Source organism: Amblyomma americanum, chromosome 7 (genome assembly GCF_052857255.1).
Source record: "Amblyomma americanum isolate KBUSLIRL-KWMA chromosome 7, ASM5285725v1, whole genome shotgun sequence".
NCBI lineage: Eukaryota > Metazoa > Arthropoda > Arachnida > Ixodida > Ixodidae > Amblyomma > Amblyomma americanum.
In genome coordinates, this window is record NC_135503.1 from 110,808,525 (window position 1) to 110,830,014 (window position 21,490).

At 46.2% G+C, this 21,490-nt stretch overlaps 1 protein-coding gene across 1 annotated transcript; it reads left to right on the forward strand.

The window, feature by feature from the left end:
• The first annotated feature begins 1,455 nt into the window (after window positions 1-1,455).
• LOC144098004 (uncharacterized) lies at window positions 1,456-1,872 on the forward strand. Its single transcript, XM_077630578.1, has one exon. It carries the CDS (start codon window positions 1,456-1,458, stop codon window positions 1,870-1,872), a length of 417 nt encoding a protein of 138 aa, XP_077486704.1.
• Window positions 1,873-21,490: the final 19,618 nt, after the last annotated feature.

The following is a 21,490-nucleotide window of genomic DNA, read 5'->3' on the forward strand; positions in this document are numbered from 1 at the left end:
CCTGTTCGCCTCTTTTCCAAGGTGAAGTCTCCAAAGTTTTCTAAAGACTGCAAGGCGGTGATAGTTAATGTCTACGCAAGCATAAGGAAGCTCCACCCCGAGACGACTGTGCGTGACGTTCTCGCAATTGTGGGCGAGATGACCGGAGTGAGCCCTCGGACAGTTGTGAGGTTTAAGAAAGAAGGTCTTTCTGGCGGAGTAAAATCACCGCAAAAAAGACCTAAAAGGATGGCAATATCAAGCTCCCGCAGTGTGAAGTACGACAGCTTTACGGTCAACGCCATCCGGCTCAAGTTGCATCGTATGTATGCCGAAAGACAAATACCGACTTTGGACAGTATCCTGCATGAAGTAAACGGAGATGACGATTTGCCGGATATGAGCAAAGCCACCTTGTGGAGGTTGCTGAAAGAGATGGGCTTCAAGTTCGAAAAAAGGAAACGAACTCTCGCACTCATCGAGCGATCCGACATAGTAGCCTGGCGGCGCCGGTATCTCAGAGCTATCAAAGCATTGCGGAGCCAAGGGAGGTAAGCGCTTCGTTTTTAATGATCGTTCAGAGAGCGACTTTTACATTATTTGCCTACCTTCATCGCACCTAGCTGTGTACGTCATGCACTCATTTTGTGAAATCATTAATACTGTTTTTAAAATAAAATAAAAGACGAATCAAATAGCGATGACACTGAATCGCGGATGTTGCAAAGAAGAATTAGTTTCTCGCTCTTTGTTCTATTCTCCGGGTCCGTGCACCTTGGTGCCGATTATTCGAAAGCATTACATATATAATTTGTGTTTTCAATAGGCACTATTCAGTTCGAATGACGAATTGAAGAATATTCTAAAAGCCATTCAAAAGTTTGTAAGAATTGCATACGCGATATTTTATATTTCTATGATGAATACATTGATAACAACAAAAACTCGAGCGATATTTGTTCTGCCCCCCCCCCCCCCCGCCCCGTGCAGGTTCACCATAAAAACTCAATCGGTATTTTTATCTGCCTCCCCGTGCAGGTGCATCGTATACCTCGATGAGACTTGGGTCAATGCTGGCCACACCAGGCAACATGTGTGGAAGGACAGCACTGTCAAGTCATCGCAAGATGCCTTTCTTAGGGGCCTGACTACAGGTCTGCCAGCGCCATCGGGGAAAGGAGGCCACCTGATCCTTGTTCATGCAGGCAGTAGCCTCACAGGCTTTGTGAGCGGTGCTGCCGACTTCTTCAGAGCCAAGAAGGGCGCTTCAGCTGTTAGCACTCCGAGATGGACGGCAAGTACTTCGAGGAATGGTTTTCAAGCAAACTGCTGCCAAACATTCCTAACAGCAGCATTATTGTTATGGATAATGCCCCTTACCATAGTGTTGCGCTCGAAAAGCCACCAACGACATCAACTCGGAAGATTGAAATCCAGGCATGGCTCACAAGGAAGGGTATATCCTGGTGAACAGACATGGTACGAGCTGAGTTGCTCGATTTGTGCAAAAGAACGACGAGCGGACCCACTGAGTATGCGATCGACACACTTGCCGCAAAACATGGCCACGAAGTGTTGCGTCTGCCTCCGTACCATTGCGAGTTTAATCCGATTGAGGAGGTGTGGAGCATGGTGAAAGGATTCGTAGCAAAAAGAAACAAAGCTTTCACATTGGCTGAAGTTGAGGAGCTTCTGCCTCAGGCTTTGGCACATGTGTCAAAGGAAGACTGGCAAAAATTTTGTGCACATGCTGAGCGCATTGAGGATGAAGCCTGGGAAAGGGATATAATTTTCGATGATGAAGTTGACCCAGTAGTTTTCGCCATTGGCAGTTCAAGCAGCTCGTCTGAAGAGTCCAGCTCTGAATTGAGTGGCATTGAGGAGCTGGAATAATACTGTTTTCTTTGCAGAGTTTTTGCATTTATTGTTTGTTGGTTGGTTTATGGGGTTTAACGTCCCAAAGCGACTCAGGCTATGAGAAACGGCGTAGTGGAGGCCTCCGGAAATTTCGACCACCTGGGGTTCTTTAACGTGCACTGACATCGCACAGCACACGGGCGCCTTGCTTTTCGCCTCGATCGAAATGCGGCCGCTGCGGCCGGGATACGATCTCGCATCCTTGGGTACAGCAGTCGAGCGCCATAACCAGTGCGCCACTGCAGCGCGTTTTCCATTTAATGTGAACAAGATTACTTGCCTCCTTTGAGGATTTCTCTATCCGGGTGTTGCTACGGCATCTAGATAACGCTTGGATGCTGGTCACACTATCATCGAAAGTCATTGTGAAATAGTTTCTGCCGAATTTTCAGGTGTCAGCTGAAACACGAAGACAGGTTTCCTTGTCGAAACGTTGGCTCGGCTTGCGAACTGAGGCTGCCGCTCAACCTTTGTTCAGTGCTCTCTCATACTGTTAAGCCATCTTCTTCCTATCTTTCTATTATGCATGTGTTCAATGTCACTGCTTTGCATTAAGCAAAAGTGCCCGTGTCAAAGAACTACGAAAATATTTAACTTCCAGATGACTGTTTGTCCTTTCTTCCTCTCTACTTTATGAGGTTCTCACTGTGCAACATTGCTTTGTTGGTCATTTTTTATATAATATTACTCATGTCTGGTGTGTTTTATGCCGTGTTATGCGTTGTTTTCATTTGGGTGTCTCCTCTACTGTGTGAATACCGGGACTAGGTTTTACTGCAATAGCACGGCTCCAGACGTATGAAACGTGAGCAAGAAAATTGCGTGCAGTTATCATCGTGTTTGAAATTTTTCTTACTTGTTACTCACTTGTTCCTGCTTTATTGTGCTGCAGTTGCTTTTTATTTTATTTGTGACATTGTGATAGTTTGATCGTATTATTGAGTTCGAATGTCATAAAGCAACAGAGACTATGGAGACACTAGCACCGTAGCCGCTGAGCCACTTGTGATAGTAAGATGCCATATATGTTGTATGTAGCATCAGCAACTGCCATCGTTCCTAGTCATGTGTTCAAAGTCTTCATAATTATGATCATTTTCTGCCTTTGCATATCGTGCTTTGTGCGTTGTTTCATTGCTGTCTCAACTCGCATTCTGATTTATCTATTATGTATAAATATTCCGAGGTTTTTAAGTGCCTTGTGGCCTCCTCTCTCTAAGACCACATGACCCATATGACTTCATTCTCTGGAACTGGCGTCACAGAAAATTCTCCACAAAAGATTTATTTAGTGCTGCCTGTATGATTAGCCTTATCATATTGTGTAGCTCACTATAATTTGTGCTCCTATATATGCTGTTTGTCCCAAGTTGTTGGCGACATTGCTCTGCTGGTCTTCGACTGTGTATGCCAAAGTTTGGCAGTTTTCATGCTTGTTCCCTGCTGATGTTATATAGTATTTATCCCATGCTCCAGCTCTGAAATTTTGGCCTACTACAAAACTGCGAGAGCAAATGGCACACAAGATACTGAGAGGGTGCCGTTTAATAAAAAAATGAACAATTGGTATTTGTGGACTTGTGGCATTTGGGGACATACGCTTCAATGGTTCACCTGACATCTAGCCTTTTTTTTTTGGGGGGGGGGGTTTAAAAATTGATTTCCTCAAGCATGTAAATGATCAAAAAAGTCTTGGACAAGAGAATTTTGGCGCACTGTTCTCTTTACAATACAGGCCGTACAAACATGGTCGGCCATTCACACGGCATGCACAGCAAATATCGACATATAACATTCTATAATCTGCAACACCAGTTTTCAAACCCTGGTATGTTTGGGCAGCAGTCAAAAAACTACAGTAACTCACGATCGAGCACAAACGGTTATCTCCAGTAACAAACATGATTTCTATCATTGCGGATATGTACAAATATTAAAAACATGCGAGGTGATGTTAATTATACCAGCCGCCACGCTCATTCACTCTGTACTTACACATCCTTTGTGTAGAAACCCGAATTTTCGCCGTTGATATTGTTACCGCGAGAAGGCGGCGAGCTACCGTGGTTTGTGAGGAGGACGAACAGCGAGCTTTGGGACGTTGGACCGCATGAATTATATATCCAAAACAACATCGCCAATCTATACCGCGTAGCCTCCAGACGACGCTGCCTCGAATAATTGAAGCCACACTGAATTCTATCACCCCACAATTAATGATTCATTGTGTGCAGCATGCGAAAAAATCCGTGAACACCGAAAAACAGCGCCTCTCAGCACGTCCGTTGCCAACTCTCACTTCACTTTCGTTTCCCTGCGGAAAAAGTTAACAGCACGCTTCTTATTAAAGAAGTCATTTCATTTCGATAACAAAAAAGGCCACTTATATATGGCTCGCATTTAGACTTTCTATCTAGAGATTCGCCGAAAAAAGATTAAAAAAAAGAACAAACCTACGCTGAGGATCGAACCTGGGCCCCCTCACAAAATGAACAAACATGCCCGCGCTTCGTACCACTCAGCCACGACGCGAGGCGGAGTGACACATTTTGTTAGTTTTTTTTTGACGGACTATATCCGTACCTTTGGCTGTGTAGAGAGCTATGTATGAAACGGAGTATAGTGAATCTTCGGGCACATCCAAATGATGCTAACGGTTAGGGCCCTTGTACCTTCCTGGATCCGTTGAGGGTCTTGATGGGTCGTTGGGAAAATTTAGCTCGGAACAGGAGCCAGAAATTGGCGGAGTCGATGCGAGACGAATCCGCTCACTCGGGCCCCTAGCGGCGATACTTTAGAGTGAAACGCGACAGCGTGTTGCAGCGCTGTCAAGCAGTCCACAGAAAGCCAACACCCGTTCTTCGCGAGGAGTGGCCTGTTGGACAATTTATGAAAAAGACGCTGTCTCACATATCTCAGGGGACACCCGAACCGGTCAGTAAGGGAAGGAATTTGAAATGAAATTAATTTTAAAGAAAGGAAATGACGCATGTGTCACAATTCTCGCTGGACACCAGCACCGCGCCGTCAGAGAGGGAAAATCCCTTCCCTTACGTCGCGGTTCAGGTGTCCACCAAGATGCGCCATTTTTCGCTCACGGCCAGAGACGCCGACGACGCCGGCTTTTTTGCGACACGAACTCATTAACGCTGCCGTGTTAAAATGAGAATGAAGAGCCCAGCACTAAGAATGAGTACCCCTCCTGCACAAACTTGGTCCGGGCATACAATTTTTTTCGGTGCAAAATCATTGTACTGAAATGGTCTTTTTCAGACACAACAGATTCAGAACGCCTGTCCATCATGTGTGTTGTCCAGAGGCTGTGTAATCTATTTAGAAGGAAAATTTCTAAGAGTTCATTAACAAATGGCAATGCAATGAGATATCGTACAAAGTGCGGCGTCAGATTGTCTTGTTTTCAATGTCCGTTGCATGATATCCAAGTAGAGTACTGCATATTTCATACGGTTGAAACATTGCTAATTTATTTCGGAAGTATTACAAAGGTGTCAGTTTACCGTAGGCACAATATTACTTTTTCCTTATAACTGAAAAAGCCTATCTTGAAAAAAAAAATTAACAGTGGTCTTTACTGAAACGCCTGGTATATATGGAACAAGGTTAGACGATACACCCCGGAAGTCTCAGGGCACCAAAGGGCATTGATCTTTATCAGCGTATTTTCTCCTCGCTATTCTTTGCAAAACCTTCCTGTTTTTGTATGATTACCAGATTTATAGCTGTCTGCTAATACCGTAATTTCTGGTCTATAGTGCGCATCTGGTGCATAGTCCGCGGCGGAAAATTTCGGGTAAAAATAAAATTTTCTTGCTTAGAGAGTCCGCACTCGGTGTACGAATTTCGCTGTAACTTCCAGCATTTTATTCGATCGCATTGATTTCAGTCCTAGAACACCTGTAAATCATATTCCCTGGCGCTGTCGAAACGAAACAAGACAATCATGTCAGACTGATTTGACAAAGCAGCCACTCAATTCTACTGCGACTGCATTTGCTTGCATCACAAAGTTGATTGCATATAGGAGCTAATTTTGCTAATATTTAGCCCGGTAACATATTCTAGGCGCCCACTCGGGGTACATTTTTTTTTTGCCTTTCATGCCCACCGGTAGGCTTCTCTGGCTTCTCTGTTCTCCAGCGAGATCCTGAATTCCACTAATTTCCGCCTTATCGCTAACTCCTTTTTAATTGTGTTGTTTACTAGTTCCATCTGTTCCTTCTTCCAGTCCAGGTTAAATTGAGATCTCGCCACTCTATCGTCCCTGCATCTCGCCGTGCCGAGTATCTCCACATCGTAAACAATGCCGAGATGCGCACGCAATATAAATCTATTTGACTCAGCCTCGGTATTCGTGCTGCTGCAAATCCACTTGCAGTTTAATGTTTGCGGAATATGGTCTCCATAATCCGTAATCTATTTTGTTCAGCAGTCTCTGCAATTAACGCCTCCTTGTTATTCATAGAACCTATTGTATAGTGGTCCACTTTAAAGTCTCCTGCCTGTTTCTTTTCTACCTTGGCATTGAAGTCGCATGTAAGAATACTGTACTGCTTTTTCTGCTTTTTTGCGCACTCCTTACCGTTTCTACCTCTTCATAGAAGATTTCGAGTGTCTCGTCATTATGATTTAACATTGGTTCAAAAGTCGGAGCAACTTTCAGTTAGCCCTTAGTATTAAGCCTCACTATGATAACCGCCAGCCTAAAATACATTGACCAGGCATCAGGATCATCTATCTCGCGCATATACACTAAACCCTGATAGCATATTACATGCCCACCTTTAAACACTCTATGTATTTCATCTGTCCTGTGTCCATGTAATCCTCAGAAAATTCCGTACCCCCTCCCCTCTCTCCTACTGCAAGCAAACCGCACCAACACGGAATCCGTTAGAGCGGAATTTTAAACAAGCAGTTTATCGTGCAGCTATTTTAGTCTTGCTTAGTTTCACGCGCAAATTTTTCCTTCACTATACGAACTCATAGCCGAAGTGGCAAAGCTCGGATTCGCCTAGCGCATTCAGTGCATTATACACAAGTAATAAAGATGGGGCATTAAAAAACTAGTCACACTTTAGTGGCGTAAAGCAACATTTCTGAAGAATGCAGCTCATGTTGACAAGAGCGAAAAATTGTGTTCTTAAATTACTGCTTTTAGGCCGCGATTGCAGTTCCAGACGAAGGTTTGGGGTCGTGCTTGATCTGTCTTTTTTAGACACGGAGTCGTGCAATGTACTTGAATCCGCCTCACATTGTTTCCGGCCTCTTCTTTTTCTTTGCTGCAAATAACTCGGCAAGAAACCCAGTTTTTTTATTCTTTGTGTTAAAATTACAGCGCTCAGTTTGCTTCGGCCAAATGCCATCCTCCATGGAAGCAGCCTGCTTGCATATATCTTTCAGTGGTCAAGGGAAGCGTTCAACAACTAAAAATGGAACCAAGAGTTCACAACCACAGGAACTAACTGGAAATATTATGCGACACCTAGAGAATCCCATTTTTTATCCAATTCATGGTATTTGGAACTCTTGCCCCTTTAAAATAATTTGAAAGAAATCAATTTTTTTCCATACCCATCTTACTGATCCGGAGTTCCCGGGTTCGAACCCGACCGCGGCGGCTGCGTTTTTATGGAGGAAAAACGCTAAGGCGCCCGTGTGCTGTGCGATGTCAGTGCACGTTAAAGATCCTCAGGTGGTCGAAATTATTCCGGAGCCCTCCACTACGGCACCTATCTCTTCCTTTATTCTTTCACTCCCTCCTTTATCCCTTCCCTTACGGCGCGGTTCAGGTGTCCAAAGATATATGAGACAGATACTGCGCCATTTCCTTTCCACCAAAAACCAATTATTATTATTATTATTATTCCATACCCATCTCCGGATATGCAATAATTTTCCAGGCTGGGCATGACTCTGAGGAATTCGAAATGTACTGTGTCAAGACTACACTTTGTGCTTCATCAAATGAAAGATGTTTCCGCGTGTTATATAAATCTATGTGTCCTCAATTATTCTGAACAATGGCTAGTTGACGTCTTCAAGATATTTTCGTTGTTCGGAAAACGGTTCTCTAGTTGTGCAGGGGGTAATGACAAGCTTCAAGGGCCGAACTGCAGAAATAATCAGCCCTGAAATGTAGTTTCATGCCCACCTTTCAAGCATAACGCAAGCAATAAGTCACGACAATCAATTTTTTAAAAAAATCGATCTTTTAAAGTTCATTTTTCCTTGTTTGCTGTTGATGTCAAATTATGCACCTTTTTGTTTCTAATACCTGCGGTCCAAACAAGAACCTGCTGCTCCTAAACGTCTCAACGTACGTCTCAGGCGGATAAACAAGAGTATACAGTTAGCATGTTAATTGAGCAGTGTCCAGGATCTAATAAGAAGAGTATGTACCACTATAGCTATCCACCATAGCCGGCCCCTGAAAGACATCACTGATCAACCTTTGTTGCGCTGTGCGAACACAGTAATGTGTAGCAACGTAATGTGTAGCAGTAATGTGTAGTAGTAATGTGTAGCAACCGTACGGTAACGGCTTTCTGGCACCTTGTACTCACTCATTAAATCTTATGAGGCCCAGGACGAAGAGCGCGGCGTAAAAGTAACAATAATAATTGGTTTTTGGGGAAAGGAAATGGCGCAGTATCTGTCTCATATATCGCTGGACACCTGAACCGCGCCGTAAGGGAAGGGATAAAGGAGGGAGTGAAAGAAGAAAGGAAGAAGAGGTGCCGTAGTGGAGGGCTCCGGAAGAATTTAGACCACTTTGGGATCTTTAACGTGCACTGAAAGCAGTTTTCATCTCGGCCGTATGCACCATTACTAGGTGATCGAGGGATTCATGGAAAGTATCACCTAGCTGCGCTGACTGTGCGGGTTTTATACCTAACAGAAGAAATGGAACCAACAACAAAATAAAGACAATTATTACCGCCAGAGTAGATGTATACTTCCTTGAAAAACCGGCTGACGCGACTTTCCGAATACGTCTTTTATCTCTCTCTCTCTTAGGAGCTAATGCTTCCCACTCTAGTGCTAAAAATATATGGAAGCTGAAAATATTCACGAGATGCCCTATAAAGAAATAAGAAGGGAAAGAGAACCAATAATTGGGCAATCATATTAACACCTTTATATTATGTGTACATATGACAGTGGCAAACATTCTTATTAAGGAACGCGGCAATGTGCGGCTGATTAGTTCTTAATCCCAATCGCGCCTGCTTCGTTGTCTTTCGACTCCACCCAAAATAAAGATCTAACTCATCGAAACATTTTTCCATTAATCTAAAATGTAATATGACTCAACAAGGCGTACTTAAAAACGGTGAGAGGAGCGTTGGCGAAAGAAAATTGTTAAGTGTTTGTGGAATGGGGCAAAATCCGCAATGTATATAAACGGGCTCGTACAGATGCAGTGCTGAAGTATAATGACGACCACAGGTAGATTGAGAACATCTTTATTTACTGAATATTAGTAGAACGTGTGGGTGGGCCGCCTAGTCCGGTAGTGCACTGGTTATTGCTGCTGCGCTGCCCCTGACCACCAGCCAGCGCTGACGGTCGGGATGATCGCTGAGCAGAATAGCCTCCCACTTCTCCTCTGAGGGGTTTCAATGGCGTCAACTTTGGGATTAACTTGGCATGCCCACACCACGTGGTGGAAGTTACGTACCTCTCCACAGTGTGGGCACTGCGTAGAATATAGTGTAGGGTACCACTGGCGTAACATAGCTTTTCGACAGCAATGTAATGGACTATCGCGCTATTCTTCAGGCCACAGAAACGGCGGCGCGTATTCACGTACGCAACGTTGACGTTTTTGAAGTGGTCGAAAAAGAGCATAGGAAATTTTCATTTGTGTAATGCTTCAATTCAGCGGTTTCCTCTGCGTGTGCTGAAATGGTCCTTAACTATCATTGTTGCATCGCTTCCAAATTCTACGCTCATTACAATCGCTAAATCGTGTTGCAGCTTAAGTCCAGATTTCTTTCTTTTTCCTTAGATCCGTGCTCACATTAAACGAAACTTAATTTCAATAATCAAAGAAACATAAGGGTCCAATACAGACCCTGGCGTCACCTGCCAACTGTATACTCTTTTTTGAAAGATTTTATACACATGGGAGCAGTGATAGAATAGCTTTCCCAACACCGCTTCCTGAGAGCGCCATGCGATATGGCAGAAAGGAGAATACCAAATGTCTTTCATTCCGCAGACAGGCATGAACCTTTGAGTGTTCGGAGAGAAATTCTTTAGGGCGTTCACTGGTTTTCTAATGAGTGCCTCTCTTCATCATGGGGCATTGTCAGTGCCACACTATCGAGAAAAAATACTTGCAGCAAGGTCGACAAAACTGAACGAGAGTTACGGGCAGGTCGCAGAGATTTGGCCCTGATGATATCCCTCGCTTCTTTTATGAGTTCTGCGGAAATCCGCTGCGTTGTGGTGGGAGTCGAAACTTCATGGTAAGAGGAAACGCTCCCCTCGATTCCAGTACTCAGGCATGTCGCCGCTTCTACCTCGCAGTGGAGCGCCTATACTCCGGCCGCCTATCACTCTATGACAGAATCAACTTAAGGTAGTGTTCATGCCTTAACCAAATATTCTGTCAATCATGCCTGAAATTCCCTACTAAGGCAAAGTCCTTCTTGCCTCATAAGTGTGCGCAAGACCTGTCCGCAGGAAACGTGTGCGAGAGGTGTCCGCTCAACCTGTCATTCAAATAAAGTTAAAGAAAAAGGAATTTCAACGAGGATGGGATTCGAACTCATGTGGACAGAGCCCAATCAATTAGGAGTCCATCCCCTAAACCACTCAACCTCCTAGACCTTTCTTTTTCTTTGTTGCATGGAAAGAATGCCGAAAAAAAATTTAAGCATGCTTCCGCCACAAAACACCAGGCCACGATACCCGTGCACGACCTGCAGGCACTGTTTGTTTCGTGAGCAGTGCGCTTCGGTTCGGGGAGTTTGTGCTGCCCTGGAAGAGCCGCCTAGCTGGCTCCTCTATATTGAATCATGTGTGTGCCTCCCACGCTATTGATGTTTTAAAGCGATAGTTTTACTGGCCACGAACTTGCGATTTCTCCGTGGCGGTGCTCCGAGGAGGCACATGACGTCGCAACGCGCGCCTCGCCGCATATGTGTCTCTCTCTCTCGCTCCCTAGTCACTACTACGCATGCGCCACTAGTAGCACGAGGCACAGGTGTTCTGCCACTGCGCAGCGCTCCGCCTTTTCTCAAAATGCAACTTACAATTTTCAGGTTTCTCTTTCTTCATTCCCCTCCCTCCTTTATTCCTTTCTTTACGGCGTGGTTCCGGTGTCCACCGATATATGTGGACACCGCAGCCGTGGTCTAATAGTAGAGCACCCGCCTCGGCTTCGGGAGGTGTTGGGTTCGACTCCCGCTGCCGGCCGGGCACCCACCAGTTTCCTCAAAATGGGTACAAGCTGTTACCCGGCCTGGTGCTCGGCTTATTTGGGTTACATGGCTTGGAAAAGGAGCCTGCGGCTTCAAATCCTGTCGTTGTGAGCTTCGGTGGACCGGTGTCCACCGATAAAACTTCGACATTGGGTAATGCTGGTAAGTCGTCTGTTGGCGAGATCTTGTGGAATTCATTCATGACAAGCTCCAGTTTTCGACATAACAATGGCTTTAGCTTGTGCTATGGAAACAGTGTGTCACCAGTTTTCGCGATGTGGGACAGGTACTCGTCGAGAACCGAAAGAATTTCCGCGGGCTTCTGGTTAGAGAAATCTGTGAGCTCGTCTAGCAGAGCTTCTTTGCTGCAGTTCATTGTGCAGCAGCACGTTTCGTTTTTTCCGTACAATGCGTGCACAGGTTCGAAGGGAGACGCACATGCACACACCAGCGGCAGCTGGGAGACTGACGACAACAAAAAGTGTCATCGCAGTCGTGGCCTAGTGGTCTGGGCGTCCGCCTCGGCTGTGGGAGGTGGTTGGTTCGAAACCCACCGCCGGACACCCACCGGTAAAAATGGGTACAAGCCACCCCCGGTCCGGTGCCCGGCTTCTTCAGGGGTGTGTGCTTGGAGGAGGCTCCGCAAACCCCGCTGCGCCCTTTCGGGGGCAAACCTAGTTTCGAACAACTCAGCCTGCTGAGGTGGTTCGTGTTTCACTCCCCAGTGAAGAGTTCGATTCAAGACTCGTACGCTCTAACCAGCGCCAGGTTCAAACACTATGGTCCTTCGTGAGACGCGATTCAGAGTATCACTACAGTCATGGGCTAGTCCGGCTTTTCGGCTCCCCGACTTTGTGAGAAGCCGTGGTCTAGTTGGTTGGGCACCCGTCTCGGCTGCGGGAGGTGGTTGGTTCGAAACCCACCGCCGGACCCCCACCGGTAAAAATGGGTACAAGCGGCCCCCGGCCTGGCACCCGGCTTTCATTAGGGGTGTTCGCTTGGGAGAAGCTCCGTAAACCCCGTTGCGCCCCTCGCGGGCGAAGCCCCAGTGTCGGACAACCTCGGAACATGCTAAAGGTGGTGCCACGGCCAACGTAGCTCGAACCTCCATCACCTGCAGCAGCAGTCATAAATGTGAGACGGTTACTGTGCTATTTACTTTCCTCAAAATCCAAACAAAACAAGTGAGTTTACGGCCCTCATAGAGTTCATTGGCGTTGATAACTTTGCAAAGGCCGTTCGTTTTTACGAGCGGAAAGGCGCACAACCGGCTCCGTGGGTCAGTGGAGACCTCAATCTCGCTTTCATATACAACCCGCCGCGGTGGCTCATTGATTAGGGCGCTCGGCTACTGATCCGGAGTTCCCGGGTTTGAACACGACCGCGGCGGCTGCGTTTTTATTGAGGCAAAACGCTAAGGCGCCCGCGTGCTATGCGATGTCAGTGCACGTTAAAGATCCCCAGGTGGTCGAAATTACACCAAAAACATTTAAAAACAAATATTAAAGCTGCAACAAAATACACAAAAGATGATGCTCTTTCTTACCGCAAAAAAAGTCATCTAGGTGCAAATGAAAGAACGTAACGACCGATTGAATGAACTTAGAGGCGATGAGCATTTAACAGAAGGGCAGCCTATTCCATTGGTTAAATGCTACAAATCTAACTGTCGGTTTACCGTAGTTAGTCCGCACTTTTTGCAATAGAAAGCTGTTGCGTAGAAAAAAACGCATAAGATTGAGATTGCATAGGCTAGTTTCACCAAAAAACATAAAGCAGATTTTATAAAGACGATCTGAAACACAGTAATTCCCAAGCTGAATTCGATTAGCAAATTAATAAAGCGATATGCAGTTCACTAAAATGCACAATGACAGGAGCAATATATGAGTTTTCGTAATGAGTCGGACATCTTGATTTTGTATATGTTCAAAAAAAAAGGTAGATGAGTAAGATACTTAAGTAACCAGCAAATAGTGCAGTAATTGACGGGACTGTGGATAAAAGTATAAGAAAGCGTGACTAGCGTTAGGGTGCTGAAGTAGTTAGGAGCTTTTAGAAGAATTCGTAAGCCATATCAATTCATGTGTTTAATTTGTGTTTAACACGAGCAGTAAACATCTTTAATGTGTCAAGCTCTACACTGAGGATTTTACGATGATCAGTGGGATGAATGTTTTTAGAGTTGATGAAAACATGAGTTATGTGTCTCGATTCTCTTTTGACGAACTGAAAACCATGCACTTAGTCTTGGAAGGAGTAATTATCAGTTTATTATAATGGCACTAGACGTTTAAATTAGCTAAGTCTTGGTTCAGTTGCTAGCTTACTCGTGGATGCTATTATGAGAGTTAGACACAGTAGTGGCCATCTGCGCACAAGAGACACTGTTATGACGATCTAGTATAGAGCCTTTGGGAACACTTACATTAACGGTCTTTGATTCGAAATGAACTGCTGATATAGCCAATATGAGCTCTCGGTTCAGTAAAAAAAAAAAAAACTTTTTACTAATTCTAGAGCGGGACGGTTTGCGGCATATGAATAAAGCTTGCAGAAAATATTGTCGTGATGAATGGTGAAGGATGCTTGAGTGGAGTGAACAAGGACGAATCACCCCCAAAAGCTTTCCGTTCGATTCTCCTCTTGAATTGATTAGTACGTACAATTAAAAGGGCCCCGAAACACATTTTCAGTGCATTGTTTTGCCTTTTGGTTGCATAGAATGAGTTATCGTGATGCTATTAACATCAGTCGTACCGCGTATACTGTGGTTTTTAATATTTTAGTTAGCTCGCAAAAACAGATTCGTGGCGCTGACGGTGCCACCATACAGTGACGGTTTTCAGCAGCGGATATGACATCACCTTGTGTGAGCTTGATAATTGGAGAAAGAGTAAATGTACTGCAAATTGGGTTAATAACTAGAGATACGTTTCGTGAAGTTTTTGTGTTTTTTATTACATTAACAAAACCAGCTTGTTTGCCCTAGGTAAAAGGTCTGTAAATCAAGTAAAACAAAAACACGCAACCAGAAGCACTCGCTACTCTTTGCATCGAGGGACTTTGCGCCTCTTTGTAAACGTCCTACGACCCAGCACTAAACACTTATGGCTACTCTCTATGTATCTGAGAGCAGCTTTGCGGAATCGATCCGATCGAGCCATTGCACTCTATAAGCATTCGTTTCGGTCTCAAGAAAGGATCCGTTCGTTTCACATTTAGCAGGCAGTGCGCATCGTCAGTTTGTGGAGAATCAACGGGTGGTGGCGCCAGATGGCACCCGTTCCCGTCAAAAGCCCGCGCTCCTTGCTCGCCGTGGCCACCAGCGCGCAAGGAGCGACGGGCGATGGTTGGCGGTAAGCAGTAGCGGTACGCGCTATGCTAAATGTGTGATATCTTGCGGAGGCTGTCACGCCATCGCAGTATCTCCCGCTCGAGTTCGGATCCATAAGTAAGGGAACGTCACTGATCAGTGTTCCCTTCTGCGCCGTCGACGTGACGGTGAAGCATCGCTGCGTCAGCTGGGCGTTCACATGGTTGTTGTAACCGTGCAAACAGCGCTGCCAGCCTTGGCATTAACGAGTTACAGAGAACATGCAGCCATGGATTGCAGACTTCCCCTACGTGCTAAGATAGGCTGTCTTCATTAGTCGCCCTGAGTGCCGTCATTGGGGGAGTGAAATGGAAATGAGAAGCTGCGCGAAAACCGAATTGGGGGCAGCATTTTGTTTGCTTGTATTTTGAAATTTCTTAATTGAATAACTCCCGTTCCTATGCATCGATTTTCGTAATTATTTTTGAGTGAGCATCTGTGTGACATTAATAATCGATCTGAAGTGTAACCGGCATCCGCTCAAGCGGTGTTTCGCAGCCCCTTTAACGACAAATTGTAGAATATCCTCGGCGAAACCCAAGCTGCCTAGGCGAGAACAGATTAAATTTGTTCATGTAGTTAGAGAGACAATCAACAATTAGTTTTTAAAGCGAAAGCTTTACTGGCCGCGAACTTGCGATTTCGCTGTGGCGGTGCTCCGAGGAGGCACATGACGTCACAAGGCGCGCCTCGCCGTAGATATTTATCTCTCTCTCGCTCCCTAGTCAGGTGTTCTGCCGCTGCGCAACGCCGCGCCTTTCCTCAAAATCCCACTTTCGATTTTCACTTTTCTCTTCCTTCTTTCCCTCTCTCCTTTATCCCTTCCTTTACGGTGCGGTTCGGATGTCCACCGAGATATGTGAGGCAGTTACTGTGCCATTTCCTTTCCTCAAAAACCAAACTAAACAAGTGAGCCAATGGCGTTGGCAACTTTGCAAATGCCGCTCATTTTCACGAAACGAAAGGCGCACAGCCGACTCCGTCGGTCAGTGGAGCCATCTATCTAGCTTTCAAGTACCTCTCATTGGTGTCCAACTGCAAAAGCCTGCTTTGATTGCGTTCCGTACACTTGACTCGCAGCGCGCCCTCCCTGTCACCCTGGGAGGTGGCATGCAGTTATTGGCACGTGGTGGTAAGCAGTTATTGGGAGGTGGCATGCAGTTATGATCACAGTGAGGTAGGTAGGTGAAAACTTTATTGATGAGCCTTATGGATGAGTCACTGCCAACGGTTGGTCTGGCTCTTGATCCTGGGTGGTGGCCAACAGTCCATGACGTGCGGCCACCTCTCCAGCCCAATCTACCAGCCGCCTTTGTGAGGCTGGTTCGGAGCTGGAGACCGCCATCTCCCAACCCTCTTTGTCCGTGAGGTTCCAGAGAGATGGTGGTTGGAATTCTTGGCACAGATATAACACCGGAGACTGGGGTAGCGCTAGGGACCGGCTCGTCACCTATCATGAAATAACCCTCCATTACAGGGAGCAAAGAATTGTCTATTCCCCACCACACATCTCCCTCTCGAAAGAACAAAAAAATACCTGGAGATAGCTCCAAACTCGCACATTAGCTTCACCGGCTTTGTTAGCCCTTATCCACCCAGGACAATACAGACCCGAATGCTCTCTTTGTGGGGCTCCGAGAGCCAACTTTGACCATATTTTATATCTCTAAACACAGTGAACGCCGACACATTTCGCTTTGTATATCCTGGATTAGCTGAGCTGATCCACATTATTTTTAATGCCACCTTGCTGAATAAAAGAATTGATATTCGCAAGTGGTTGGTTATAAGATTCTCCCTCCTGTTTTGAAATATTCGGATGATTTTACTCGGTTGCAAGTCCTGGGGATACACGCCCGTCTTGAAAATTACATTAGAATGTGACCAAAGATATCGGCGACGACTTCAATAACTTCAGGGATCTGATGCATATAAACGCTACTGAGGCCGGAAGTTGTAGGTTTTAGATTAACAATAGTTGTGCGCACTTAATGTTACAAGGTCAGCAAAAGGAAAAACGTATGTGGAACGTGGCAACGACTTTGAACATGCGTCGATGCAGTTATCTGAGGTGGAAGCGGAAAGAAGGTACTTAATGCATGTGCAATGTCATAAGGGTTGGCAAATGTTTTACAGGCATAACATGTTTCAGTAGAGTTGTTTTAGATTCTTTACTGAGGAATGAATATAAAATGCTCCACTTTTTTCGGATGTTGCCTGCTTCTAAGATCTTATTAAATCGAAAGTTTTACTGGCCGCGAAATTGCGATTTCGCCATGGCGGTCCTCCGAGGAGGCACATGACGTCACAATGCGCGTCTCGCCGCGGAGCCGAACTGGTATGGCCGAGCCGGCGGCGGCTGGCGCACTCGGCGCGAATTAGAGACGTGCTCCAAGTCTCCGCCAGTGCGGTCAGAGTGTGCCGAAGCCGCAGAACGCGTCGGCGGTCAAGCGCAGTTGGAGTATAGAGGGTACCGCTTTGGCCGACGTGACGTCGCCGTGAAGTGCGCGCGCGCGCGTTACGCCGGAGTATACACGCGCCTTAAAAAGCCTTAGCTTAACCGCTAACCAACGTATTCGGTGGCGGCATCTATGGAAGCCACTGAAGCCCTCCGCACACTCACTGAATAAAAAAATCCTGTGCCGAGGCTCAGCATCGAACCACGGCCTTTGGCGTTTCAGGCGGACACCTTACCACTCCGCCACGACGGCTCAAGCATTAACCGAGAACACAGGCCCATCTAGTGAATGCACTCTTCCGATGCAGAAGTCTGCCCGCTTTCGCTTCGTATATCCTGGCCTAAAAGAGCTAGTCGATCAGCACTTTCTTTCCTAGTAGTTCCTTTCAGCGCGTTTTAGTAGTTTATGAAGAACATTTCAGTATTTACGGCAACCATCGTGCAGTAAAGAGTCAAACGGTTTATACTAGTTTTGCAGTATAGGCCTTCCTCCGCAGGCTACTTAATGAGGTGAAGGTAGCCAAGTATTATGCGGCGTTGAATACCATTTCATTATGAAGCTAGACATAGCAAGTAATTATAAATGAAGAAAACTCCCTGTAGCATGTTTGGGTATTCTGGCAGGATGTAACTCTCGTCCGTTCACCGTTAGTAGGGAATTTTTAATTTTATTTTGTTAAATTGAGAAACATTTTGGTGGTAACGAAGAACGATAGGTTAATAATAGTGACGTTAACGGGCATGGCGAAAGCATTAGTAGGTGACAGCAGGTTCGCTAGAGCGTGATCGATTAGTGCGCCTGAATTTTTTTATACGCGCATCGAGTTGCGAACCTCAGTCATTGGAGTCCATACCCTGGAAGCAACTGACGTATCAATAAAGTGCAATGAGCTATCATCGAGGACAACTATTTTAATTCCCCACATAATGCACTGTATTCGTTCTCATGTGAAATGACATATAATTAGGGACGGAAACCCAGCACTAAAAGAACGAAGAGCCGCCGCGGTGGCTGAGTGGTTATGGCGCTCGGCTACCAGCCCGAAAGACGCAAGTTCGATCCCGGCCGCGGTGGTCGAATTTCGATGGAGGCGAAATTCTAGAGGCCCGTGTGCTGTGCGATGTCAGTGCACGTTAAAGAACCCCAGGTGGTCCAATTTTCCGGAGCCCTTCACTACGGCGTCCCTCATAGCCTCAGTCGCTTTGGGACGTTAAACCCCCATAAACCATAAACTAAAAGAACGAAGACAAGAAGGAACACACAAGACAGGACGAGCGCTGTACTGCTACCAAATATTTATTTTTCACAAACCCACCACAATAAATACCACCAACATTGACCACGTGGTGCGGCCGGCCAAGTGATAACGGGATGAGCGCTTTGAAAACGTTCCAAGAATGAGACAGCTAACAACAAACAATATGATTATAGGTAAGCAGATTAAAAAAAGCAGCAACTCGTGTCCACAACACTAACACAGTGTGACGGATAGTATGAAAGAACAACAGAGTGCCAATGACGAACAGAAAATGAACTGAAATAGAAATTGGTTGTTGGGGAAAGAAAATGGAGCAGTATCTTTCTCGAATCGAGGCGGCTGCATGAACCGCGCCATAATGGAAGGCAAGAACGTGGGAGTGAAAGAAGAATGATAGAAAGAGGTGCCGTAGTGACGGTCTCCGGAATAATTTCGACCACCTGGGGTTCTTTAACGTGCACTGGCACTGCACAGCACAAGGGAGCCTTTTGCGTTTCGCCTCCATAGAAACGCGGGCGCCGCGGTCGCGTGAAATGGCCAGAGTGTGTAAAAGACGAGATAAAAAAAAACACATGAAAAGTGAAAGAAAGCTAACTTGGGCGCCAGTAAAATGCGAATGAATTAAAAAACCTGCGGAATGAACTGCGGAGTAAATGCGCTAAAACACCAAATCCATCCACAGCCAAAAATCCCAGCTGAATCCCGAGGGACCTGAGCCTGCTGAAATGGAAAGAAGATGCCGGCGGTGAAGACTCAATACTTCATCGCCCTCCAATTCCTTTACAGGTGCAAATAAAATAATTTTATTATCTATGTGTGTTTCTTTTTGTATTCTTTTTTTGACGCTATGGTTTCCATCAGTTGGATATGCACAAACAAGATGAGACGAAAGTCCTTATTCGACTCAGAACAGGTCACTCAGTTCTGAGAAAAAATATTCTAGCAGATAGGCTCGGGCACATCTGAATTCTGCTATCAACAAGCTTCTTCTCGTTAGTTTCAACACTTGGACCACAGTGCCACCCACAATCTCGACAATTAAATTATTTCTGTTCTGCGATTGTACTTAGCGCCAGATACAAATATGGCTGAAGTATCGTGTTTAGGTCAACTGTTATGACAGCACTCCGTTGAATATGTAGGACAATAATATAAATTTTTACTATGAGCGCGTCAAAGTTCACAGGCATACCATAATGCCTGCCTTTCCTTTTCGGCCGCCTGACGCACGGATTTCCCACGTTCGCATATACATTGCTGGACCACTCCCGTTATCACGTGGGACCTCTTATCTGCTCACCTGTGTGGCCCGTTTCACCCGCTGGCCCGAGCCGTTGCCATTTGCTGACACTACAGCCGAGACAATTCCTTCGGCCTTCATGGCCGGCTTGGTCTCTCGTTTCGGCTGCCCGTCTATCGTCACCTCCGACCGCGGCCGCCAGTTTCAATAGGCCCTGTTTACTGCCCTTGCCAATATTCTGGGCGTTCGCCACATCCATCCTTCGGCCAATGGCATGGTGGAGCGTCTGCATCGACAACTAAAGACTGCCCTTACCACTTATCAGCCAAGGGAACGCGGGTCCGACCACCCTCCCCTCGTACTTCTGGGGCATTCGCTCGGCACTGAAGGCTGACCTCGGCAGCTCTTCTGCTGAGCTAGTCTACGGCGTTCCCCTGCGTCTCCCTAGAGAATTCTTCTTTCCTTCCTCCCCTCTGTTAACCCAAGACGCTTCCACCTGCATCCGAGACCTACGCAACACGTTTCGCTACATTGCTCCTGTCACCCCTGCAGCACGTCACCCTCAGTCCATGTTCGTCAGCCAGGACCTGTCCTCCTGCACTCATGCCTTCATCCGCCGTGACCACGTCCATCCACCCCTCACGCCGGCCTACGATGGACCGTTCCGCGACCTCCATCGTGCAGAGAAGACCTTCACGTTAGACGTCAACGGCCGTGAAGACGCTGCTGACCGCCTCAAAACAGCCTGCATTGCCACTCCTATGCCCGTCGGATCTACACTCGCTCTCGCTTTGACTGCGCCACCATTCTGCGCAGCTTCCTCCAAACACATCCGCTGGGCGAATCCTGTGGCTTCGATCCACAGGGGGTGGGGAAGGGGGAAGCCCTGTAGCGCCCCTTGCGCCGCGCTCGGCTCGCAGGCCACGGCACGCGGCGCCAGGCAAGAAAGAGGAAGTTGGGCTAGGCCGCGGCAGCGCGAACAGCACTAATAAACAGTTCGAACCTCAGCGCGGTCGGAGCAAGTTCTTCCTCGCCTTAGCTCCAACGAGAGAATTGCTTCCGTTCGACTTCATTCGAGTCATATATCCCGATGGTCTTAACGACTTCTTCTGATAAGAGCGGGGGATTTGGGCTGTATCGAAAAGCAAAAACAACCCCAATATAGTGGAATTCGAATGAAATCACCTCATTCCCCCCCCCCACATTTCCGTGGATGACAAGTCACCATATTACTTTGCACGGCGGCCGTAATGCGAGATGGCATTGTCCCACATTTTCCATACGAATGTCACACAAGTATCATGCATTCTTACAAACGAAAGAATTTGACATACATATGCAATTTAGCATAACAAATTGAATGAAATTTGCATGACGAAGCATGCTTGAGGTTATTGCATCATACAGTTTTTTTCAGTGAGGTTGTCGGCGCCGGAATGCTGTTGTTTGAAGTGACGATGATTCAAGATGTTTCCTTCACGGGGAGCAACCTTCAGTGCTGCTTGAATTAGGTTTTGTTGCGATCAACCAGGCGATAGGTAATTTCTTCACCAGGAACTTTTAAGAATCAGGCGAAAACTCTCACAGAGAACCGCTGTCATCTCGTGTGTTAAAAAAAAAACATATTCATCCTGTTATTTGTTTTGCCCTACATCCAGGAAATTTCTTTATAACCAGAATCTCTCTCCGAAACCTATAAATTTGTTGTCTTTGCTTCAGAACTTATCACTTCATCCTTCACTTCACTTAGTCAACTTGTTCGAAAACTTCATAACAGTTCTCTTGCAAGCTGTATACATTTTTTCGTTA

Excerpts from the sequence above, each read along its gene's own strand:
- LOC144098004 (XM_077630578.1), top strand. The coding sequence starts at position 1,456 with ATGGTACGAGCTGAGTTGCTCGATTTGTGCAAAAGAACGACGAGCGGA.